Here is a 21,381-nt window from a genome sequence, read left to right as displayed (position 1 = left end):
AGAGTAGGGGAACTTCATGGTCTTTCCTATGATGTACGACACTCCAGGGGATGGGGATCTGTGACGCTCGATTTCGTCCCGAACTTCGTTGCGAAGACTCAGAAACCGTCGGTCCCTGACGACAGGTTCGAGTCCTTCACGATTCCCTCCCTAATGGACTTCACCGATAATGATGCGGATGAGATGCTGCTTTGTCCTGTGAGGGCGCTACGGCGCTATCTGAAGAAAACTCGACACCTCAGGCCTGAGTGTCGACGCCTCTTCGTTAGCACCGGGGTAACCAAGAAGAAGTATCCAAGAACACTCTTTCATTCTGGCTGCGTGAGGTCATCAGGAGGGCGTATGAGGCTGATGGTAGTGACGACATCCGTACGTCCCGTCCGAGAGCTCATGAAGTCAGAAGTATTGGCCCCTCGTTGGCGTTTTCGTAAGAACTTCTCCGTGGCGCAGGTCCTGAAGGCAGGGGTCTGGTCTAACCAGACTACCTTTACGTCCTTCATACCTTCGGGATATTGCCCACAGGTCCTTGGATACCTTTTCCTTGGGACCCGTGGTGGCTGCTCAACAAGTTGTGTAGCTAAACCCAGACCCTCGCAGGCTGAAACAGCATCGAGTCCTGGTGTGACTGTGTGGATGGATGTGTGAGTGAGTGAGTGGACTGGCTCCCTCTTCCCATCTTTTCCTCCTCCTCTAACCTGTGGGCAGAGGGCCACGGTCGTCACTACGCTGGATGAGGACGAGATGCAGGTGAGCTATATGACAGAGCCCCATCCTATCCTTTCACTAGGATAGGAGCAGAGTATCCACCACTTCCTCCTACAAGGGGGGGGGGGGGGGGAAGTGGATGCCTACAAGAGTCAAACCCATGACTTTATATTTGCTCCTGTACAGGAACAAGTTCTTACATTGCTGGTACGAAGAGATACGCTTGCCTCTCTCTTAGTACTCGGTCCAGAGGTCTGGACCATTGATCCTGCGGTGCCACACCCCGATCAATCGGACAGAGGCTTGGATCCCTCCCTTGCTCTTACGACCAGGGAGGCTTCCAAGGTTGGGCGAACACCAGTCTGTTCACAAAAGACTCAGATTCCTCCCACCAAGAAGTGAGTCTTCCTATTGTAAAAGGACCGAAGGTTTGTATGCCGTGTCGGAACAAATGACAATTTGTCCAAAATTGCATTTTCCTAACTATACAAACCTGAGGTCCTTTTACACATAGCCCCACCTCATGCCACCCCTCACTCTGCAGTTTTTGCTTGGGCCAAAGCAAAAAGTGATTTGTTTACCTCCCAGTCGCACGCTGCGGCTGCGCCTGTCGGACAAGCAGTTAACTACCGAACCCCTTGTTCGAAAGCTTACGACCTATCCAGCTGCCGCTAGTACCTTCCTATTGTAAAAGGACCTCAGGTTTGTATAGTTAGGAAAAATGCAATTTTGGACAAATTGTCATTTTGGAGATAGAGATCTGTGTTCGCCTCATTTTACCTGAAGAATGTTGAGGCTACCTATGATAGTTGTTGTAAATTGGGTCCTTTGTCGGTAGCGGGCATGGTGTTGGGAAAGGAAACGTAGGGGAACTTCTATCCTCTACTGTCTCCTCGCCTTGTTATAGGTTGTTGAGTCGTGGGCAGATGGAGGCTCATAGTACTTTGGAGAACCTCCAGATCTTATTTATTACTTTTGAGTATGTCATTATTTTGGTATAGGTGATGGTCTGTTGTTTTTATCTGGTTTTTGAAGCCCAGGGCAAGGGCATATCTGTTTTTTAATATTTTGTCAACCAACGGTCTTGTCCATGGTTACAAAATCCACTAAGTAGGAACGACCCTGGCCTATACTGCCACGTCTCTACGAGTGATGAGAGCGCCAACCAGAGGCAGTATTTTCCTGCAGCTGCTCTCTCACAAGGTAGGGTACTGCAACATTTGCTGTTTAATGTGGTCTTACTGTCATTTTTATGTAGTCCATCTACCCTCCTTCCGGGTAGTTTGGATTCAGCTATGTAACTGTTCGGTAAGTCACTTATGTGAAAATTATATTTTTATGATAAAATAAAAGTTTCACATATACTTACCGAACAGTTACATAATCAAAGCCCACCCACCACCCCACAGATGGACGTGTCGGCTAAACGAAAATTGACGGTAGAAGGCTAGCAGTACCCAGGGTTCCCGGATGTGGGCGGGTCTTGTATCACCTATACTAAGATAGCAACGCCGCTGGCGCCAACAATGTGAATTTCGACTGCCGCAGGTAAGAAGCTATAAGCTATGTAACTGTTCGGTAAGTATATGTGAAACTTTATTTTATCATAAAAATATCATTTCCCACATTTTATCTTGCTAAGGGCCAACACTTCAGTTCTTATGTTCTCTGTAGGGGGCTTTCTTATGCCAATATCTTCAGATTATATGCATTTTCTTTATTAAGATTTTCTTTTATGTACTTTGTCCTTTTTTGCACATGTCACATATTTCCTCTCCAACTTTTACTATCTTGAATTGTTCTTTATCTCATCTCTTACAGTCGACCCCCGGTATTCAGGGGGGATGCATACTACAATCCCCCCCCCCCCCACAAATAGCAAAAATCCGCTAATACTTGACACCCCTCTAAAACTGCTTATAACGCTTATTTTCTTGATGGTTTAAACACCAAAAAAAGAAGAAAAAAAAACACCTGTAAAATTCCTATTCCTGAGTATTTAAGTTTTATCACAAAAAATGCATTTAGACACGAAATTGATAAGAAAATACAGTAATAAGTGAATGTTTCTCTATGAAATTTCCTTGAATAATGTGAATGTATGTTCCACAGAAAAAAATCCGCAAATAGGCGAGGCACCGAATCCGGAACCATGAATGGGAGGGTTGACTGTACTGTGTAAAGGTTCTTGCTCCAATGTTCCAATCCAAACCTCCTCTCTGTCATAATAAGGCACGTTATCCGTGTCTAGGGTTGGGGCTTTTTCAAAATCATTCTCTCCCTCCAAGTAGGATGGGCAGAGCTAAGGAATGATGGAAATCAGTGACATTGTAGTTAATAACAAATAAAAATAAAATTGTTCCGATACGTAATACAAACCATCGGTCCTTTAACAATAGGAAGTAGCTAGCGGCAGCTGGAACGGTCGTAAGCTTCAAAAAAGGGGGGGAGAACGGTAGTTAACTGCTTGTCCGATCGTCGCGCGCCGCGTGACAGTGAGGTAAACAAATCACTTTTGCTTTCGGCCGTGGTGAGACAAGACGTGTTCGTCATCGCTCTGCCCGCTATTGTCGTTGCTTTGGTTTCAATTCAGCCCTCTTTCTGGTTTGTTTGTGTGTGGTAAATGAAATTGTAAGTACATTGCTTTCATTTTCTTTATTGCATTGCTTTATCATTATGGATCAAGAAATGGAGATTTCGCGCGCCCACCCCGGTTGCCCTTAGAGTGTGTCCCGGGCTGGAGGGGCGTAAATGCGGCGGATTTCGATCCTTTGTGGACGTCGATCCACATGAACTGTGTACCTCGTTGTCGGGGGCGAGAATGCTCCGAGACGAGCCCGTGTGTAACGTGTAAATTGGTCCGAGGCGCAGTGGGTTCTGTACGAGGGCAGGAAGAGACGTAGGCCTACAAAGGAGTCATCGGAAAGCTCTCCAGTGACTCCTTTGGTAACGGATACCTCGTCTTCCTTCTTGCCCCCCGGTCAGCCCCCACGTTTTGCGCCTTCCCCTGCGGGGGGGGTAGCGGAGTCCTTCTCCTCACTTGATCCGTCGAGTGTGGAGGGCGCTCGCTACACCGGACGTCCAGTGTACTCGGGTCTTCCGTCCGCTCTGGGTGGGGTTCGTCTTCCCCCAGGCGCGAGGGAAACCCTCTAAACTAACCCGACTGTTGCTTCCGCAGGTGTGCCACCAGTGAAGGACGACCTGGGACAGGTGTGGGAGTCGCTGGGGTTGCAGGGAGTGCCAAGCATTCAAGGGTTAATCCAGCGGTTGGCGGGGTCGGCAGTGGTCACACATGGTGTGGTGACCACTACCACTACTACGATCACGACTCCAGCCTATGGCATGCCGCCGCATCTGGTTTATACGCCGCATGTGACGACGGTGACACCGACAGCTGCGATAACAGACCTCTCGCTGCCGTGTCAAAGAGAACCGTGCCACCGCCACCTGGGTTCTTTGTGCTGCCGACCCCGGACTTCCGCTGCCCTAAAAGCTCTCCCTTAGACTTGCCGCCAGTACCGAGAATGCAGGTAGCTGCCGACAAGACGCTTGGCTCTCCTGTTGTTGCTGCCGTACCTGCCGTACCTGTTGCTGTGCCTGCCGCTCCCGCTGTTCCAGACGCTGCTGTTCCTGCTGTTCCTGTACCTGTTCCTGTCGTTCCTGTTGTTGGTGGTGCTGCTCCAGGCTCAGGTCTTTCCGGACAGGTGCAGTCGGGCCCTGTTGCTCGGCAACTGCCCCGGCTCCCTCCTGGATGGAAGACTTAACGTCTGTCCTGCGGAGCCTTGGCAAAGAAGAAGAGGAAGGTGTCGTCGTCGTCTTCATCGTCGTCTGCTGCCTCCTCTTCCCCTTCGACTTTTAAGGCTACCAAGCCGAAGAAGAAGAAGGCTGCCTCCTCTCCCCCTAAGAAGGCTCCTTCGGGACCTTCTAAGGCCCGTCTCGCTCAGGCGATTTGGGGAGCTCTTCTGCTGGTCCTCCTGCTCCCTCGGGTAACAGGGCCCGTCTCTTCTTCTGCACCGCGGGTTGGGGATCAGCAGCAGCCCTCCAAGCACGCTGGTCCTGCCAGCGAGCGAGGGGGGAGTGTCAGGTCTGCCTCTCCAGTACCTTCAAACCTCCTCGGGCTACACCGGGAGGAGCGATGTACCTAGGAGTGATTCGCGAGGGGTGCGCTCTCGCGATCACCGCTATGACGCCGTATGCACCAGGCAAACAGTTTTAGGACCCGGCCAGGACGTACGCGCAAGTAGCTGGAGGCGACCGTGAGGGGTCTGTCGCTGTTCCCCTCTCTGAAGGAGAGTATCTCGGGATCTGTTCTTGCTGGAGGGCCTGGGACGGTCCCTACTCCTCAAGACGCAGTTACTCCCAAGATAGAGGAACTTTGCAGAAGTCATTAAGCTGATTCGTCAGCATAATGGCCTTGAGGAAGGATCGCCCCGCTACCACCGTCTGAGCCCACGTCCCGGCTCGAGTCATTTTGGGGCCCGAAGAAGAGGGAACCCAAAATGATGGTGGGACTGCCGCGATCAGAGCTTGCAGACTCGGTCCTGGACCAGGTGGAGAATCTCGTCTCAGGGCGAGAGGATTCGCTGAAATCCGGACGGTCTTCCAAGCTGCTTCCTCCTCCCCTACAGCGTCAGAGGCGTTTCTATGTGCCATCGGAAGACCCGATACCGCCGAAACAGGTTAACCCGGAGTTAGCAAGGCTGACTCCAGGTGTGTCCCTGCAGCAGCTCCTGTCGGAGAACCTCTGGTTCTCGCAGCAGGAGGCACTTGCCCTGGAATCTACCGCTATGCAGCATTCCAGGCAGTCTCTTGGCTGGATTTGTGGTCCCTCACAATATCCAAAGTCGCGGCCGGCTCTGGGAGCTCTGCTCTCGAAGACGACGCTTCTTTCAGGAGACTGTGCCAGTCTGGAGGAAGAGCTATTCTCTTACCTCGCCCATCAGACTGCTAACCTGTGGGCCAACTTGGTTCTTCGACGTAGGGACGCTGTCCTAACCGAGTGACCAAGGGGGTTGGGCGTGAGGCGGCATCGGGCTTCGTAATTAACGGACCCCATTAGGATTCCTCCCCGCTCTCTTTCCGGATGAGATGGTGGAGCTGCGGTGGAAACGGTGGCGCACTGATGACAGTGACCGCTTGGTTCACCAGGCAGTCTCGAAGGTTTCTGGGCAATCTCGAGTAACTGCGGCTAAGCCTAAGAGTTTAGCTGGCGCTTCCACGGCGGCTAAGACGGTTGCTCCGCCTAAGCCCCGTGTGAAGACTCCTGTTGTTTCGACTTCTGCGAGAGGAGGCCGTAACCGCCTCCTCCCAGACCTCCTTTCCCCGAGGAGGTGGTGGGAAGAAGTCGAAACGAGGTGGGAAACGCTAGGGACGGCGTTCCCCCTCACCTGCTGCCGGAAAGTGGGGGGGTGCCTAGCGAGCCATTGGGCCACTTGGCAGCGCTACGGCGCCGAGAACTGATAGTAGACGTCCTTCTTGGGAAGGGATATCTACTACCCTTCGAGTCTCGGCCCCCCCTCATCTCCAAAACCGGTCCATCTACAAACCTATGTCCTGGGGGATCATCAAAGGACACACGCTCTTCGACAGGAGATCAAGACCATGCTGGCGAAACGAGCTGTGGAAATCGTAGAGGACCAGTCACCGGGCTTTTTACAGCTGACCCTCTTCCTAGTGGAGAAGGCATCGGGGGGGCCTGGCGTCCGGTGATTGACCTCTCTCCCCTGAACCGCTTCGTTTCGCACGACTCGGTCACGATGGAGTTCGGCACGCTCCGTGCTCGACTCGCTCAGGGGGAACGATTTCATGCTTTCAGTGGACCTTGAAGGACGCGAATTTTCAAATACCCATCCATCAGTCCTCTAGAAAGTACCTCTGCTTCATCTTCGACGGGACGGTGGTACCAATTCAGGGCACTTTGTTTCGGTCTGTCAACCGCCCCACAGGTGTTCACGAGAGTGTTCACTCTGGGTGTCAGCTTGGGCCCATTCGCACGGGATACGTCTTCTGAGGTATCTCGACGATTGGCTGGTCCTGGGCGAGCTCCCGCTCGCAGTTGCTGCAGGACAGGGATCGACTCTCAAGTTTTGTCACGATCTGGGGATTGTGATAAAACTACGAGAAGTCCGATCTCGAACACCGAGCAGTAGATGAAGTACCTGGGTATGCTGATAGACACGGTAGCAGGGGGGCTAGTCTTCCCTTCCGCAGACTTGCGGATCAGCAAATTCAGGGAGGCAGACCGGCCGGTTCCTGTCTCGGCAGGAACAGGCAGCACAGCAATGGCAAGTCGTGATCGGCCATCTGTCGTCACTCGAGAAGTTAGTCCCTCACGGGCGTCTTCACCTGCGGTCTCTCCAGTGGAGACTAAGGGAGAGTTGGTCTCAGGCAAAGGATCCTCCTTACTTTCCCGTGGCTCTCACGGAAAAGGTGAGGCAGGACCTAGCCTGGTGGCTCGACGACAAGAACCTCTTAAGAGGAGTGCCCATCCGCACTCCCCCCCCCGGAGATGCTGCTGTTCTCAGACGCATCGACCGAGGGATGGGGCGCACACCTGGAGGAGTTGCTGACTGCAGGTGTGTGGGACCATCACGAAAAGCACCTTCACATCAATGTCCTGGAACTCAAGGCGGCGTTTTACGCTCTCGCAAGAAAAATTTTCAGGACCGCTTGGTGGGACACCTGTGGTGGTGTTTGATGTGCGACAACACCACAGTAGTGGCATATGTCAACAAGCAGGGGGGCCTAGTGTCTCTTCCGCCAGTAGTTCTGCGTTCCGTTTCACCAGTTTTGACCGGTGCAATGGTGCACGAGTGGGCCACGGCTCACTCGATAGAGCTGTCAGCACGCTACATTCCAGGCAAGAGGAATATAGTAGCGGACAAGCTCAGCGTCGGGATCAGGTGATAGGAACCGAATGGTCTCTACACCCAGACGTGGCAGAAAGGCTCTCAACCTGTGGGGGCGACCGGACCGGTCGTAGACCTGTTCGCTACCCGGCACAACAGAAAACTACAGGTTTTCTTTTCAGCCGTGCCGGACCCATGGGCAGCTGCAGAGGATGCTCTCCAACACCCCTGGGACAACCTCTTCGTCTACGCCTTTCCTCCCTTCTGTCTGATTCGGAAAGTGATCAGCCGAGCGCTGACCACCCCGAACCTCAGGATGATCCTGGTGGCTCCCAAACGACCTCAGGCCGTTTGGTATCCGGACCTGCTGGCTCTTCTTGCGGAAGCACCGAGAGAGCTACCCCATTGGCACAACCTTCTAGCCCAGCCACACGTAGAACGGTACCACCAAGCAGTCCAGTCCCTTCAACTTCACGGCTGGCTGTTATCCACCATCTCTTGCGAACGAGAGGCTTTTCTCGTAGCGCAGCAACAGAGATGGCTGGACACATCCGACAGTCCTCTGCAGCTGTGTACCAGGGGAAGTGGGCCGTCTTCTGTGGGTTGGTGTCGTAGACAGGGTCTGTGTCTCTCAGAGCCACTCTTCAGCAGGTAGCGGATTTCCTCGTGTTTCTTCGCCGAGAGAAGCTCCTCTCAGTACCCACAGTTAAAGGATATAGAGCCGCCCTGGCTCTTGTCCTAAAACTGAGGGGACTGGACATCTCGAACTCGTTCGAGATCTCCTTGCTTATGAGGAGCTTCGAAAGGTCTTGCCCACCCAGGGAACTCAGGCCCCCTGCGTGGGATGTGACTCTCGTCCTTAGGAGTTTGACTCGAAGACCCTTCGAGCCACTCCGAGAGTTGTCAGACAGGGATATGACCCTCAAGACCCTCTTCTTGCTGGCCCTCGGCATCGGCGAAGAGAGTAGGGGAACTACATGGTCTATCTTTTGATGTTAAGCACACCAGAGGCTGGGGATCTGTGACGCTCGATTTCGTCTCGAACTTCGTAGCTAAGACTCAGAATCCGTCGATCCTGACGACGGTTCGAGTCTTCACGATCCCCTCCCTTCTGGACTTCACCGACAATGATGCGGATGAGATGCTGCTTTGTCCTGTGAGGGCGCTACGGCGCTATCTGAAGAGAACTCGGAACATCAGGCCTGAGTGTCGACGCCTCTTTGTTAGCACTGGGGTTACCAAGAAAGAAGTATCCAAGAACACGCTTTCTTTCTGGCTGCGTAAGGTGATCAGGAGAGCGTACAAGGCTGATGGTAGCGACGACATCCGTACGCTCCGACCGAGAGCCCACAAAGTCAGAGGTATTGGACCCTCCTTAGCGTTCCGTAAGAACTTCTCCGTGGCGCAGGTCCTGAAGGCAGGTGTCTGGCTAACCAGACCACCTTCACGTCCTTCTACCTTCGGATATTGCCCACAAGTCCTTGGATACTTTTTCCTTGGGACCTGTGGTGGCTGCTCAACACGTTGTGTAAGCTTACCCAGCACCCGAGCAGGCAGAAACAGCATCGATTCCTGTATGACTGGGAGAATGAATGTGCGAATGAGAGTGTGACTGGCTTCCTCTTCAACCATCTTTCTCTACCTCTACCTGTGGGCAGAGGGATACGGTCGTCACCATGCTGGGAAGGAGTCAGATGCAGGTTAAAGCTACTCGACAGAGCTCCATCCTATCCCTTTCACTAGGGATAGGAGCGTATATCCACCACTTTCTCCTACAAGGGGGTGAGGAAGTGGATGCCTACATGAGACAAACCATGACTTTATATTTGCTCCTGTACAGGAACAAGTTCTTACAAATGCTGGTACGAAGAGATACGCTTGCCTCTCTCTTAGTACTCGGACCAGAGGTCTGACCATTGATCCTGCGGTGCACACCCGATCAATCGGACAGAGGCTTGGATCCTCCCTCGCTCTTACGACCAGGGAGGCACTCCAGGGATGGACGAACACCAGTCTGTTCATTCAAAGACTCAGATTCCTCCCACCAAGAAGTGAGTCTTCCTACTGTTAAAGGACCGATGGTTTGTATTACGATCGGAACAAATGACAATTTGTCGAAAATTGCTTTTTTCCTAACTATACAAACCTGAGGTCCTTTACATATAGTCCCTCCTCATGCCACCCCTCACTCTGCGTATTTTGCATGGGCCAAAAGCAAAAGTGATTTGTTTACCTCACAGTTCGCGTGCCGCGCGACGATCGGACAAGCAGTTAACTACCGTTCTCCCCTTGTTCGAAGCTTACGACCGTTCCAGCTGGCCGCTAGCTACTTCCTATTGTTAAAGGACAAGGACCTCAGGTTTGTATAGTTAGGAAATGCAATTTGTTCATGAAACTACTTGGCAGATATATATATGCTGTATTTCTCCGAAGGCCGACAGAATTTCAAAACTCGCGGCACACGCAGTGTGGGCGGCCAGGTGGTAGTACCCATTCCCGCCGCTGGGAGGCGGATATCAGGAACCATTCCCATTTTCTATCATATTTTTTTTTTTTTTCTGTCGCCGGTCGGTAAACACCTGTTTACCGACCTCCGCCAGGATTTTTGGATTTAACTCGTTATAAGTATGGATTGACTTTTGGTTTTGACTCTGGATTGTTGGATTGGCAATACGCGATAGTGGACTGTTTTGGATTTTGGATTGGCTTTTGTATGAACGTGATGTCGGGATCAAGTTCAGTGAGCTTCAGAGTGTGTGTGAGGAGTGATTGCAAGGTGAGGCTACCGAAATCATCGGTAGAACCCCCACACAGTATGTATGGGGTGTAGGGGGCATGTTTGTTTGCTAGTTGATCGTTGCATTGAATGCAAAAGTTTGACTGAGGATGAATGGAAGGTGTATGAATCCTATCGGCGTAAGCTAGAACGCGATAGGATCAGGAGGTCTTCCTCTAAAAGCGGTTCTACGAAAGGTAAGGGAAGTAACATTTCGCCTATATTAACACCAGTAGAATTTGCTTCACCTAATCCTGTGTTGTTGCCTGAGGGCCCTAGTTCTGTGTCTGGAGAAGGTAATGCCCTTTCTCTGATTCTAGAGGTCATTGCGTACTCTAGTCCAAAGTGTTGGCCCTTGAAAACGGCTCGACTAAAGTGTGTGATCGTGCCCCTAGTGTTGTGGAGTCAGATCGGCCCCCACCCATAATGCCTCTAGGTCTAGACCTCTGTCGGACTCCCAGACCTCAGGGAGTGGGCATGTCGAAAGCCGCAAGAGGGTTACGGGGGCTCCCCACCGATCTGGCGTCCCTTCGGCAGGACCTGTTGCTACTTCCAGGCTGCCCAAGGAGCGTGCTCAGGCTCGCATCCTAAAGGACTGTTTTTCGTCCTCCGAGGCGCCCTCCCGACGCGAAGGGTGGAGCGCTCGGAGTGACTCACGTCCGTTGAAAAGGACTTTTCCTAGGGAGGACGCTTTACGTCCCTCTCTCCGCTCTCGTTGCGGTCGTCGCCTGCGTCGTATGACGCTTTCCTCCTCAGAAGAGAGGTAGGACGTCGTCCGAGGACGACGCTGAGCGCTTCTCTCGCGCGCCTCTCGGAGAGGCAGGTTGCTGTTCCTTGTGAGAAGGAAGGAGGCGTTTCCCCCCGCCCCTCGTCTTCTCGCAGGCGCAGGCCCTTCACCTCCTCTCGGTTTCTTCACCTACGAAGAGTTTCTTGCGTCGCTCCAAGACAATTGTCGACCCTTAATGGCTCGGAAGACTCGCCCAGCAGCAGTTGAGCCTAAGCGGCGGAAGGACGCTAGACTGCCTGGTCAAGAGGACGAGGCAGTCTCCTTCTCTGTCTCCTCGTTCGTCGCTGTCTCCACCCCGCGCGTCAGGACGCCTTGGAGGACGCTCGACAGACGCCTTGGAGGACGCGTTTGAAGACGCTCGGCAGGACGCTCGTCGGGTGGCTTTGTTTGACGCTTTGCCTGTGGAGAAGGCTTTTGAGAGCGCTCAGAAGGACGCTTTGAAAGCGAAAGCTGGACGCTTGAGCGTCAAGCGTAAGGACGCTCCTCGAGAGAGACTTAGAGTTTCCTCTCTGGACGCGCAGCGAGGTCAGGAAGCTCTTCGTGGTTCGAGCTCTAAAGATCGACAGAAGGTCGGTCGCTTTGAAGAGGCGGATGTTAGTCTTCCTCGGAAGCCTTTGTTGAAGGCTAGACCCGCGGGGCGCACGCCCTCTCCAGAGGTCCTATCTCCTTTGCCTCTTCGGGAGGAAGGAGAACATAGTAGTCCGGCTGACTCAGTAGAGGAAGAACAGCCGTCAGCTTCGTCGGTTTCCGACTACAAGGTGCTGGTACGACTTTTACGTTCCTTGTTTGGGGAAAAGTTCCAGCCTGCAGCTCCTAAGTCTCCGCCCTCTCAGTTTTCCTCTTCGAAGTCGGGCAAGGTTTCGGAAGTGGTGGAGATGAAGACTTCCTTATCCACTAAGAAAGCATTCAAGAAATTGCAGGACTGGATGGAACGTCGGAAGGATCAGGGCAAGTCGACTTTCGCCCTTCCTCCTTCAAGGCTGAGTGGGAGAGGCGGCATTTGGTATGAGACCAAATCGGAAGTGGGAATTAAGATCCCGTCCTCTTCCCAAGGGACTTTGCTAGTCTGGTAGACGCCCAGAAGAGATCCCTTTTGTCAGTCCGCGAAGATTTCTTGGACACCCACGGAGATAGACCATCACATGAAAGGTCTGTTAAAGACTCTGGGAAGTCTTTAACTTCCTAGGATGGTGCCTAGGAGCTCCGGATCTTCAATCTAGGAGTCCTGATTCTTTGAGTCTGGGGGAGCTGTACCAATGTTGTCATGCATGGACAAGGCGTCAGGGATGGTTCGGAAGAGTAGTTGTCTCATTCGGCACTGCTTTCCTCAAGAAGAGGGCGTCTATTATGCAATTTCACAGCGAAGTCTGTTTCTGCATCGCAGAAAGCAGAACTTCTCTTTGCACCTCTTTCGAGCCATCTCTTCCCCAGGCTATGGTAAGGGACCTGGCAGTGAGCCTACAAGAGAAGGCTACCCAGGATCTCTTGGCCCTAGTCTTCTAGACGTCCTGCAGTCCCTATCACGTCGTCGTCGGGACGACCTCCTAGGAAGGTTAAACCCTTTCGGAGCGCTCCTCCCTCGAGAGCTGCTCCTCGAGGGAGAGGACTTGCAAGAGGAAGAGGTTCCTTCAAACCTAAAACCTCTAAATGAAAAGAAAGTCCTTCAGATGCCTGTCGGAGCCAGGCTAAAGTTCTTTGCGGGAGCGTGGAGAGAGAGAGATACAGATGCGTGGTCCCTCAAGATAGTAGAACAGGGGTACAAGATCCCCTCCCCTTTGTAGACCTCCTCCTCTTTCAACGACTCCCAGAGATCTTTCCCCGTCGTATCAAGGGGAGAAACAGCAGGTTCTTTTAGATCTTTTGGAACAAATGATCTCGAAAAGAGCGGTGGAGCAGGTCCTAGACCTGGGGTCACCAGGATACTACAAACAGACTTTTCCTGGTACCAAACAGTCGTCGGGGGGTTGGCGTCCAGTCTTGGACGTAAGCAGCTTGAATCTTTTCGTAGAAAAGAAAAAATTCAAGATGGAAACACCTCAGTCGGTTCTAGGAGCCTTAAGACCGGGCGAACTGGAGGGGAGGTGTCCTTGGACCTACAGGACGCATACTTTCACGTGCCTATCCACCCTCTTTCAAGGAAGTTTCTGAGGTTTATGCTAAGGGACAAAGTTTGGCAATTCCGAGCCCTTTGTTTCGGTTTAAGCACGGCTCCGATGGTATTTACCATGCTCATGAAGAACGTAGCGAGATGGTTACATTCTGCAGGAATAAGAGTGTCCCTGTATCTCGACGATTGGCTTACAGAGCATCGTCAGAAGAAAGGTGTTCTGAAGGACCTTCACTTCACGTTGGCCTTGGCGAAGTCCCTGGGACTTCTAGTCAACCTCGAAAAGTCGCATCTGACCCCAACACAGTCCATCGTGTATCTGGGGATTCAGATGGATTCAGTGGCTTTTCGAGCGTTTCCGTCCCAGGAACGACAGCTGCAAGGCTTAGAGAAAGTCTCGGCAGTTCCTGGGGAAGGAAGCTTGCTCGGCGAGGGAATGGATGAGTCTGCTGGGAACCATTTCCTCGCTGGAAAAAGTTTGTTTTCCCTGGAAGACTACACCTCAGACCTCTCCAGTTTTCTTAGCAGACGCATGGAGAGTCAGAGAGGATCTGGATGCGACCCTTTTTCATCACCGAATCGGTGAAGAACCATCTAAGATGGTGGTTGGATCCTCGGAAGTTTCAAGAGGGGTTGTCCCTAAAGCTTCTGAGCCCAGACCTAGTGTTGTTTTCCGACGCTTCGGTGTCGGGATGGGGAGCAACACTGGGAGGGGAGGAAGTGTCAGGCACCTGGTAAGGGGGAAAGGTAGTCCTGGCACATCAATGTAAGGAATAGCGGCGGTTTTTTCTGGCGCTACAGTTCTTCCAACAAAAGGTTGCAGAGAAAGTAGTACAAGTCAACTCGGACAACACCACAGCCCTGGCGTACCTAAAGAAGCAGGGAGTACACACTCCCGTCCTCTGTTTTATTTAGCGAGGGAGATTCTGCTGTGGGCAGAGCGAAGATAGCGAGCGGATAAGGATCCTGACGAGATTTATCGCGGGAGTCCAGAAGCGTCAGAGCAGACCTTCTCAGCCGACAAGATCAGATCCTGCCGACGGAATGGACGTTGCACCAGGACGTCCTGTCGAGAGCTCTGGAGACTGTGGGGGTGTTTCCGTAGTCGACCTCTTCGCGACGTCGAGAAAAAAGAGGTTGCCTCTTTATTGCTCTCCTGTGTTGGATCCGGGAGCAGTCGCGATAGACGCACTGCTCTGGGACTGGACGAACCTGGACTTATATGCCCCTTCCCGCCATTCAAGATCATGGGGGAAGTAGTAAGGAAGTTCGCGGCATCGGAGGGGACGAGGTTGACCCTGATCGCCCCGATGTGGCCCGCGAAAGAATGGTTCACAGAGGTAATGTCATTCATCATAGACTTCCGAGGACATTGCCTGGAGGAAAGATCTACTCAGACAGCCCCACTTCGCAAGATATCACCAAAACTCTCCGCTCTGGGTCTGACTGCGTTCAGACTATCGAAAAAGCTGGCCAGAGCGAGAGGTTTTCTAAAGCAGCTGCAAAGGCGATCGCCAATGCTAGGAGATCGTCCTCGAGAGCTGTTTACCATCGAAGTGGGCTTCCTTCAGGGCATGGTGTAGAAAGGAGGGAATTTCCTCTTCCTCTACCTCTGTGAGCCAGATAGCCGATTTCCTGCTATTTTTAAGAAATGTGCAGAAACTGGCGGTCCCGACCATCAAGGGATATAAGAGCATGCTGTCGGCAGTCTTCCGACACAGAGGACTAGACCTGTCTGATAACAGGGATCTTCACGATCTCCTGAGATCATTTGAGACTTCCAAGATACCTCAGGCGAGGCCAATCCTTCTTGGAACCTGGGGACTTAGTCCTTAGACTGTTAATGTCGAGTCCTTTCGAACCTTTACATGAAGCGTCTCTTAGGAACTGACTAAGAAGGCTCTTTTCCTAAACTGCTCTGGCGACGGCGCAGAGAGTTAGCGAAATTCAGGCCATTTGTAAGAGAGTGGGCTTCAAGGGGGACAATGCTGTCTGCTCTTTGAGTCCCACTTTCTTAGCAAAGAATGAAAACCCGTCGAACCCTTGGCCAGGAGCTTTGAAATCAAGGGTATGACAAGCCTTGTGGGCCAAGAACCAGGGAGAGAGTCCTGTGCCCTGTCAGGGCTCTAAAGTTTTATGTCCACAAGACTAAAGAAGTAAGAGGTCCCTCAGATAATCTCTGGTGTTCGGTTAAACGACCCGATATACCGTTATCCAAGAACGCTTTGGCGTTCTTTCTGAGGGACGTCATTAAAGAGGCTCATTCGTCTTCCACACAGATCGATTTGAGCCTCTTGCGAGTGAAAGCTCACGAGGTCAGAGCTGTTGCAACCTCGCTTGCCTTCCAAAGGAACATGTCGATCAAGGACATCCTTGACGCCACCTTTTGGAGGAGCAATTCAGTATTCGCCTCACACTACTTGAGAGATGTGAGAACGATATACGAGGACTGTTGTTCTCTTGGGCCATACGTTTCTGCAGACACAGTCTTGGGGCTGAAGGTAGCTCTCTCCTCCCTATCCCTTAGTTAGGTTTAGGTTAGGTTTTAGTTGTGTGTTTTTGTGTGGTGAGGCTTTGGTGAAGACCTCCCATCTTTTAGCTTAGTGTTCAGGGGGTCTTTGTTAGTTGGTCAGGTGGTGGTCAGTTGCTTCGTTTGCCCTCATTTGTATGGCTCTATGCTCTTGTCACATTGAGGTCACGTCCCCGTTGACAGAGCATTCAGAGCGCACCAGCACTACAGGTCTCCACCTGGCTGGCAACTCTGATTAAGCACAAGCAGGCTGTAGTGACAGTAATCACAGAGTCTACTTTGCTAACAGGTGAGGAACCAAGGTGTATATCATCTACTTAATTTAAGTTTTCCTACAAATCCTATTCTGTCTCTTCCCACCATCCGAAGGTGGGATTCAGCTATATATATATCTGCCAAGTAAGTTTCATGAACAAAATGTTATTGTTATAATACAATTAAGTTTGTTCATACTTACCTGGCAGATATATATAATTAAGTGCCCACCACCTCCCCTCAGGAGACAGTGGCACTGATAAAAATATGAATAGAAAATGGGAATGGTTCCTGATATCCGCCTCCCAGCGGCGGGATGGGTACTACACCTGGCCGCCCCACTGCGTGTGCCGCGAGTTTTGAAATTCTGTCGGCCTTCGGAGAATACAGCTATATATATATCTGCCAGGTAAGTATGAACAACTTAATTGTATTATAACAATAACATTTTTCGACAAATTGTCATTTTTTCACAGGACAAAAATTTATTTTCCATTTCAATTATTTTGGTTTTCATTTGCTTATGATGCTGCAAATTCATTTTATTCAAAATGGCCATCGGTAAGCCATCTTCAAAACGTCTGTGTAGGGCCATCTAAAGCATACTCTTCAGTCGGTGCTAGGGTTTCCAGAAGTAAGAAACTGCGGCTCATCTGAGAGCTTAGTTTTCAGTATAGTTTCTGTGATTTGAGTTTTATCATATTTAACAGAAACAAGGATGGCCTTGTTTTGTTCCTTGACTGATTCCCTGGGGAGTTTTTGAAAATCCATAATAGTATGCTTCTTCCCCATAAATTTGCACTAATTAGAAATTATGGGTTTCCATCTTTGTCCACTTGAGGAGCCTTTCAGTATTTAGGTACCCCAGAATAATGGTAACGTTGATGTTACTTGTGTTCCCATACCATAACAAAATGAAAACAACATATGACAGTAGCAAGTGCAGACCCTAGGAATATTACACATTGTCCCTAGGAATGGACAAAGGCACCCTCATTCTAAATACTGCCAGTGGTTTTATGTATTGATGTTACTCAGTGAAAATATGTCTGCAAATTGCATAAGTAAAATTGGTATTATTGTTGATTTTGTGCCTTTAATTCTTGTGGAATGTACCGCTTGGTGAATTTACCTTTTTTTTTTGTTTTGTTTACAGAATGTGCTTGATTTCATGAGAGCAAGATTTTGTGGCAGTTTAGTTTGAAGTCTTAAAACTGAAGAGGATGGTGACATCCCCGATTGGAGCGGTTTCATCCAGAGCGATTGCGGCGTGGTTTGAACTGACGAGCAAGGCGCAAAGAATTTTACTGTACTTATAACTTAAGTTGTTGAATGAATAGAGGCTAGTTAGTTCAGTTACGATTTTATACAGGTGCTTGCTAGTCATTGAGTGGAAGTCGGTGATACTGTGTTTTGTACATATGACAGCGTGTGCATGATATAGTTTTAGAAATTTAATCTATTTTTATCGAGTGCAGAATATTAATGTATGTTATTTCAGGCAATGTCGTTTCAGTGGAAGTTGAATCATTCTCACTTTTACTTTTAATTTAGATCTTTTAGCGTCATGAACTTGATTTGATAGCCTGAGAGAATGTTGAAAAGGGACACGGGATTTTAGGGAGTTGTTTAATCTGTCGCGAGATTAGTTGAAAGTTTGTGTATTATTTGTTGTAATATTTCTCATATTTCTCCTAGATTCCCAAATAGATTTGTTGATTCCTGTTATTAGATTTGATATTACAAAATAATTTGTAACAATGCAAACAGCCCTTTGTTTTGGTGAATCACAAACATTGTATGGTCAGTATAAAAAAGTTTGTAAGTAGTAGAGTCTGTTATTGATTACCTTTGGCAATATGCAAATGATGGATACTGCACAACCGATGCAGTAAATGAGGGAACATTGAATGCGCTAGGAGGTCTGAACTAATGCCTTTATGTGGAAAAAGATAACGAGGAGGAAAGTTTATTAAATGGAACTATGTATATGGAGACTAGTATTAATTGTGTACCTCTCGTTATTAATAAGGCCAACAGACTAAAAAAGCAAATATTTAATAATTATAAGGTAAAAAAGGTTCTGTGAGTATAGTGGGACCCGTATTCGTGTTCTCCGGATTTTGCGGACTCACACATTCGTGGATTTCTCTCGGAGACGTTTCCCCACATTGTTCGCGGAAAATTCGCGCATTCGCGGTATTTTTCTGAGAAATATCCACAAATTCCTTTGGTTTTCTTGATCAATTTCATCATAAAATGCACTTTTTGTGATAAAACACTTAAAAAACCAAGTATGAAAAATTTTTAGTGGTTTTCCTTGAGTTTTAACTAACAAAATAGGCTGTTTTTAGCGTTTTTATAGGGGTTCCAAACATTCGCGGGTTCTAACTATTCACAGGGGGTCTGGTACGCATCCCCCGTGAATACGGGGGGACCACTGTATTCTCAAATGAGGGTACTTAAACTCCAAACTGAGAAAGCCCATCAGTATAGAGGGTGATAGTCTCTCGAAGTTTTCAGGAAATTGAAAATGTGGTCATGAACCAGCATTATAGTAACCTAGGGTGATCTTACATATGTAACAAATGCAGCCTAGAAAATCTACACAACTGTAATAATCACTGAAGGAAAAGATGCGAGTTGCTTGAGTTCAATAAATAGAATATTTTGTATTTGTCAGAGAAACTTATTAATTATCCAACAGTAGATTGAATTGCACCCAAGTGGGTGACCTCTTGCACTTTCTGGAATTTCCTGCTAAGTTCAGTAGAGCTATTGGATGATGAATGAACAATTGCATGCAAGTGACTGTTTCTTTCCTAATTGAGCCAGGGTTGAGAGTGAGCATGTGTGCTTGTGGATGATGCTTTTCTTCCTGTGCTTATATGGTGGGCGGTGAACGAACCAAAGCATGCACACGACCAATGCTTTCCTGATTGTGCTCGTGAAGGTGGACGTAGAAAGAATGCATTCAAACTTGTGATTGCCACTCTCCTCCTATTTGAGTTTGTGATAGTGTAGTGTTTGTTTTCAGGGTAAGTAATCCAGCACGTCCCGTTATGTGCATGCATTAGTCAGTCGTTTGATAGTGGTTGTGTGCCCATAAAGAACCTTTGCTCTGATATCAGTGTCGTCTATTGTAGTTTTGTTCTCTGGTGTGTGGTTATTGTCTTGAACTGTCTCAAGCTGGTTGTTGGGCCTTGGATCGTAAACAACATAAATGCACTTGTTTGCTGGTTCAGTGTTTGCCTAGAAGGCTTTGGTTCGCAAAAAATATTATAAGTCTTATCTGTTCAGCCATGCATCCAGCATTCAAGGACATGGGCACCATGAGAAAAATGCAGTGAGATAAAACTGCTACTGCATGGAATGCTCTGAAAACCATTAACATTGAGCAGTGGATGCTGAAGATGTCCAGGACTTTGGTGGCTTGAAATTTAGTGATTTCTATACCACCATCCTAAAAGGAGGTGATATCCTTAATGGAATAGGAAACTTTGAAGATTGACTGGAAGATGAGAGCCATCAGTTGCTCACGACGAGTAAGCCGTAGAGTCACCCAAGACAATGGCAAAACTGAGAGCTCTGGTACACGGGGATGTCTTGAAAGACTTGACTTGATACCCTTCCCCTTAAATGCACCGCATTAAATCTGGAAGCTGTAATGTACTACGGGTCTTAATGAAATTCTTGACATGGTAATTGCCAAGATGCAATTACAGTCAAGGGGGCAGTGAAAAGATCAGCTCCTCATTCCAATTGAAGACCATCATATGCGGCCTAATCCCAACCCTCTTGACATTCTCCCCACCCCAGCAACCACTTCCACACCCCAGTGAGCTTGGAACATCACTGTTAACTCCATTAATAGTAGAAGTCAGCGGTTAGGACTCGCTCCAAGATATCCCAAGTCACCATAACCGACACTAGGACCTCCGTGTGCTTGTCATCTTCCTCTGCAAGGTAAGATGACATAACTCTCGCACGTACAGTCTTTGGCCTATATTCTGTATATGTAGTTCCAATAAATTCCTTAGGCCTACGTATTTTGACCATGATATTTGCAACTCATTAGTCAGTCAGTCTTTCAGTATATAGCTATATACCTATGTCTAAGGAGAAATATTTGGTGATTTGACTCTCATATTGGACGTTTTTTTTTTCGATTGAAACTGATGTTTTACAAAGGGAATATGATAAAGAAAACTCTTTGGAAGTACGTTGTAGATTCCATGTCCATTAGAGGCGAATTCTGTCCCTGAATTATAAAGTTTGCTCAGGAAATGCTTATAGAGCATAGTACAACTTTTGACAGGTGTGCTTGAAGATGACATCACACATCCAAAAATTTTTTTTATATCTCGGTTGATTCTTCTTAAAGCATGAAGCCTTCATCTAGCACAGTTTTATAGAGTTCTTGAATAATAATTATTTTAATGTGACTTTTGAAGCGAACATACTTAGTTTCTGCTTGAATACATTGGAACCTTTCTACGCTTTTGCGTTCTTGGGGAAACATTCTACAGCTGGTGTACGTCCATCTTTCGAATACGAAATAAATTTATTTTCTAAACTATATAGGAATATATTTAGTTATTTCAGTCGGTCCTGATGTTTTGTTAATTAATTTTGTTTTATATATATATATTATATATATATATATATAAATATATCATATATATATATATATATATATATATATATATATATATATATATATATATATATATATATATGCAAATTGCATTTTTTTAATCGGCCTGACAAGTGTATTGTTTCTCTCACCTTTAATACATATTATTTCAACACCGATATTGGTTTTGATTTTACCGTTATATTTTATAACGCATCCAGTTATTTAATCAAATGCTTTTTTATATATAACAAGTCTTAGAAAGCTTTACATTACATGGCGGGAACGTGATTATTATTAAAGAAAGGAGTTTACCAGCCTAATGAGTCAACTTGACTCTCACAAGGCTGGCCCCCAAAAAAATTGGGATATAAAGAATGATAAAATTTATTAAATTCAATATATATATATATATATATATATATATATATATATATATATATATAGTATATATATATATATATATATATATATATATATATATATATATATATATATATATATATATATATATATACACATATTTATCTTCAAATATAGTACTAAATCTAAAGTGAAAAAAATGAATGAATGAGTAAATATATATATATATATATATATATATATATATATATATATATATATATATATATATATATATATATATATATATACGTATATATATATATGAAATCTAAGCGATGAAAAGAAATTAACTATATATTAAATCTACGTAATTTAAAAAGATTAGCAATAAA

General features: G+C 47.9%; 1 protein-coding gene across 1 annotated transcript in view; it reads left to right on the top strand.

Moving 5' to 3' along the window:
* The window catches only part of LOC135205112 (uncharacterized), a 298,672-nt gene extending 281,137 nt beyond the window's left edge, over positions 1–17,535 (top strand). Inside the window, exon 18 of the mRNA XM_064235457.1 lies at positions 17,165–17,535. Within this exon, the coding sequence (XP_064091527.1) occupies positions 17,165–17,212 (48 nt within the window). The 3' untranslated portion in view covers positions 17,213–17,535. The remainder of the gene's footprint in view (positions 1–17,164) is intronic.
* Positions 17,536–21,381: the final 3,846 nt, after the last annotated feature.

The sequence above is a fragment of the Macrobrachium nipponense genome, chromosome 48 (genome assembly GCF_015104395.2).
Source record: "Macrobrachium nipponense isolate FS-2020 chromosome 48, ASM1510439v2, whole genome shotgun sequence".
Lineage (NCBI taxonomy): Eukaryota > Metazoa > Arthropoda > Malacostraca > Decapoda > Palaemonidae > Macrobrachium > Macrobrachium nipponense.
The sequence above is the reverse complement of the archived record's forward strand: the minus strand, read 5'-3'. Positions and strand labels throughout refer to the sequence as shown.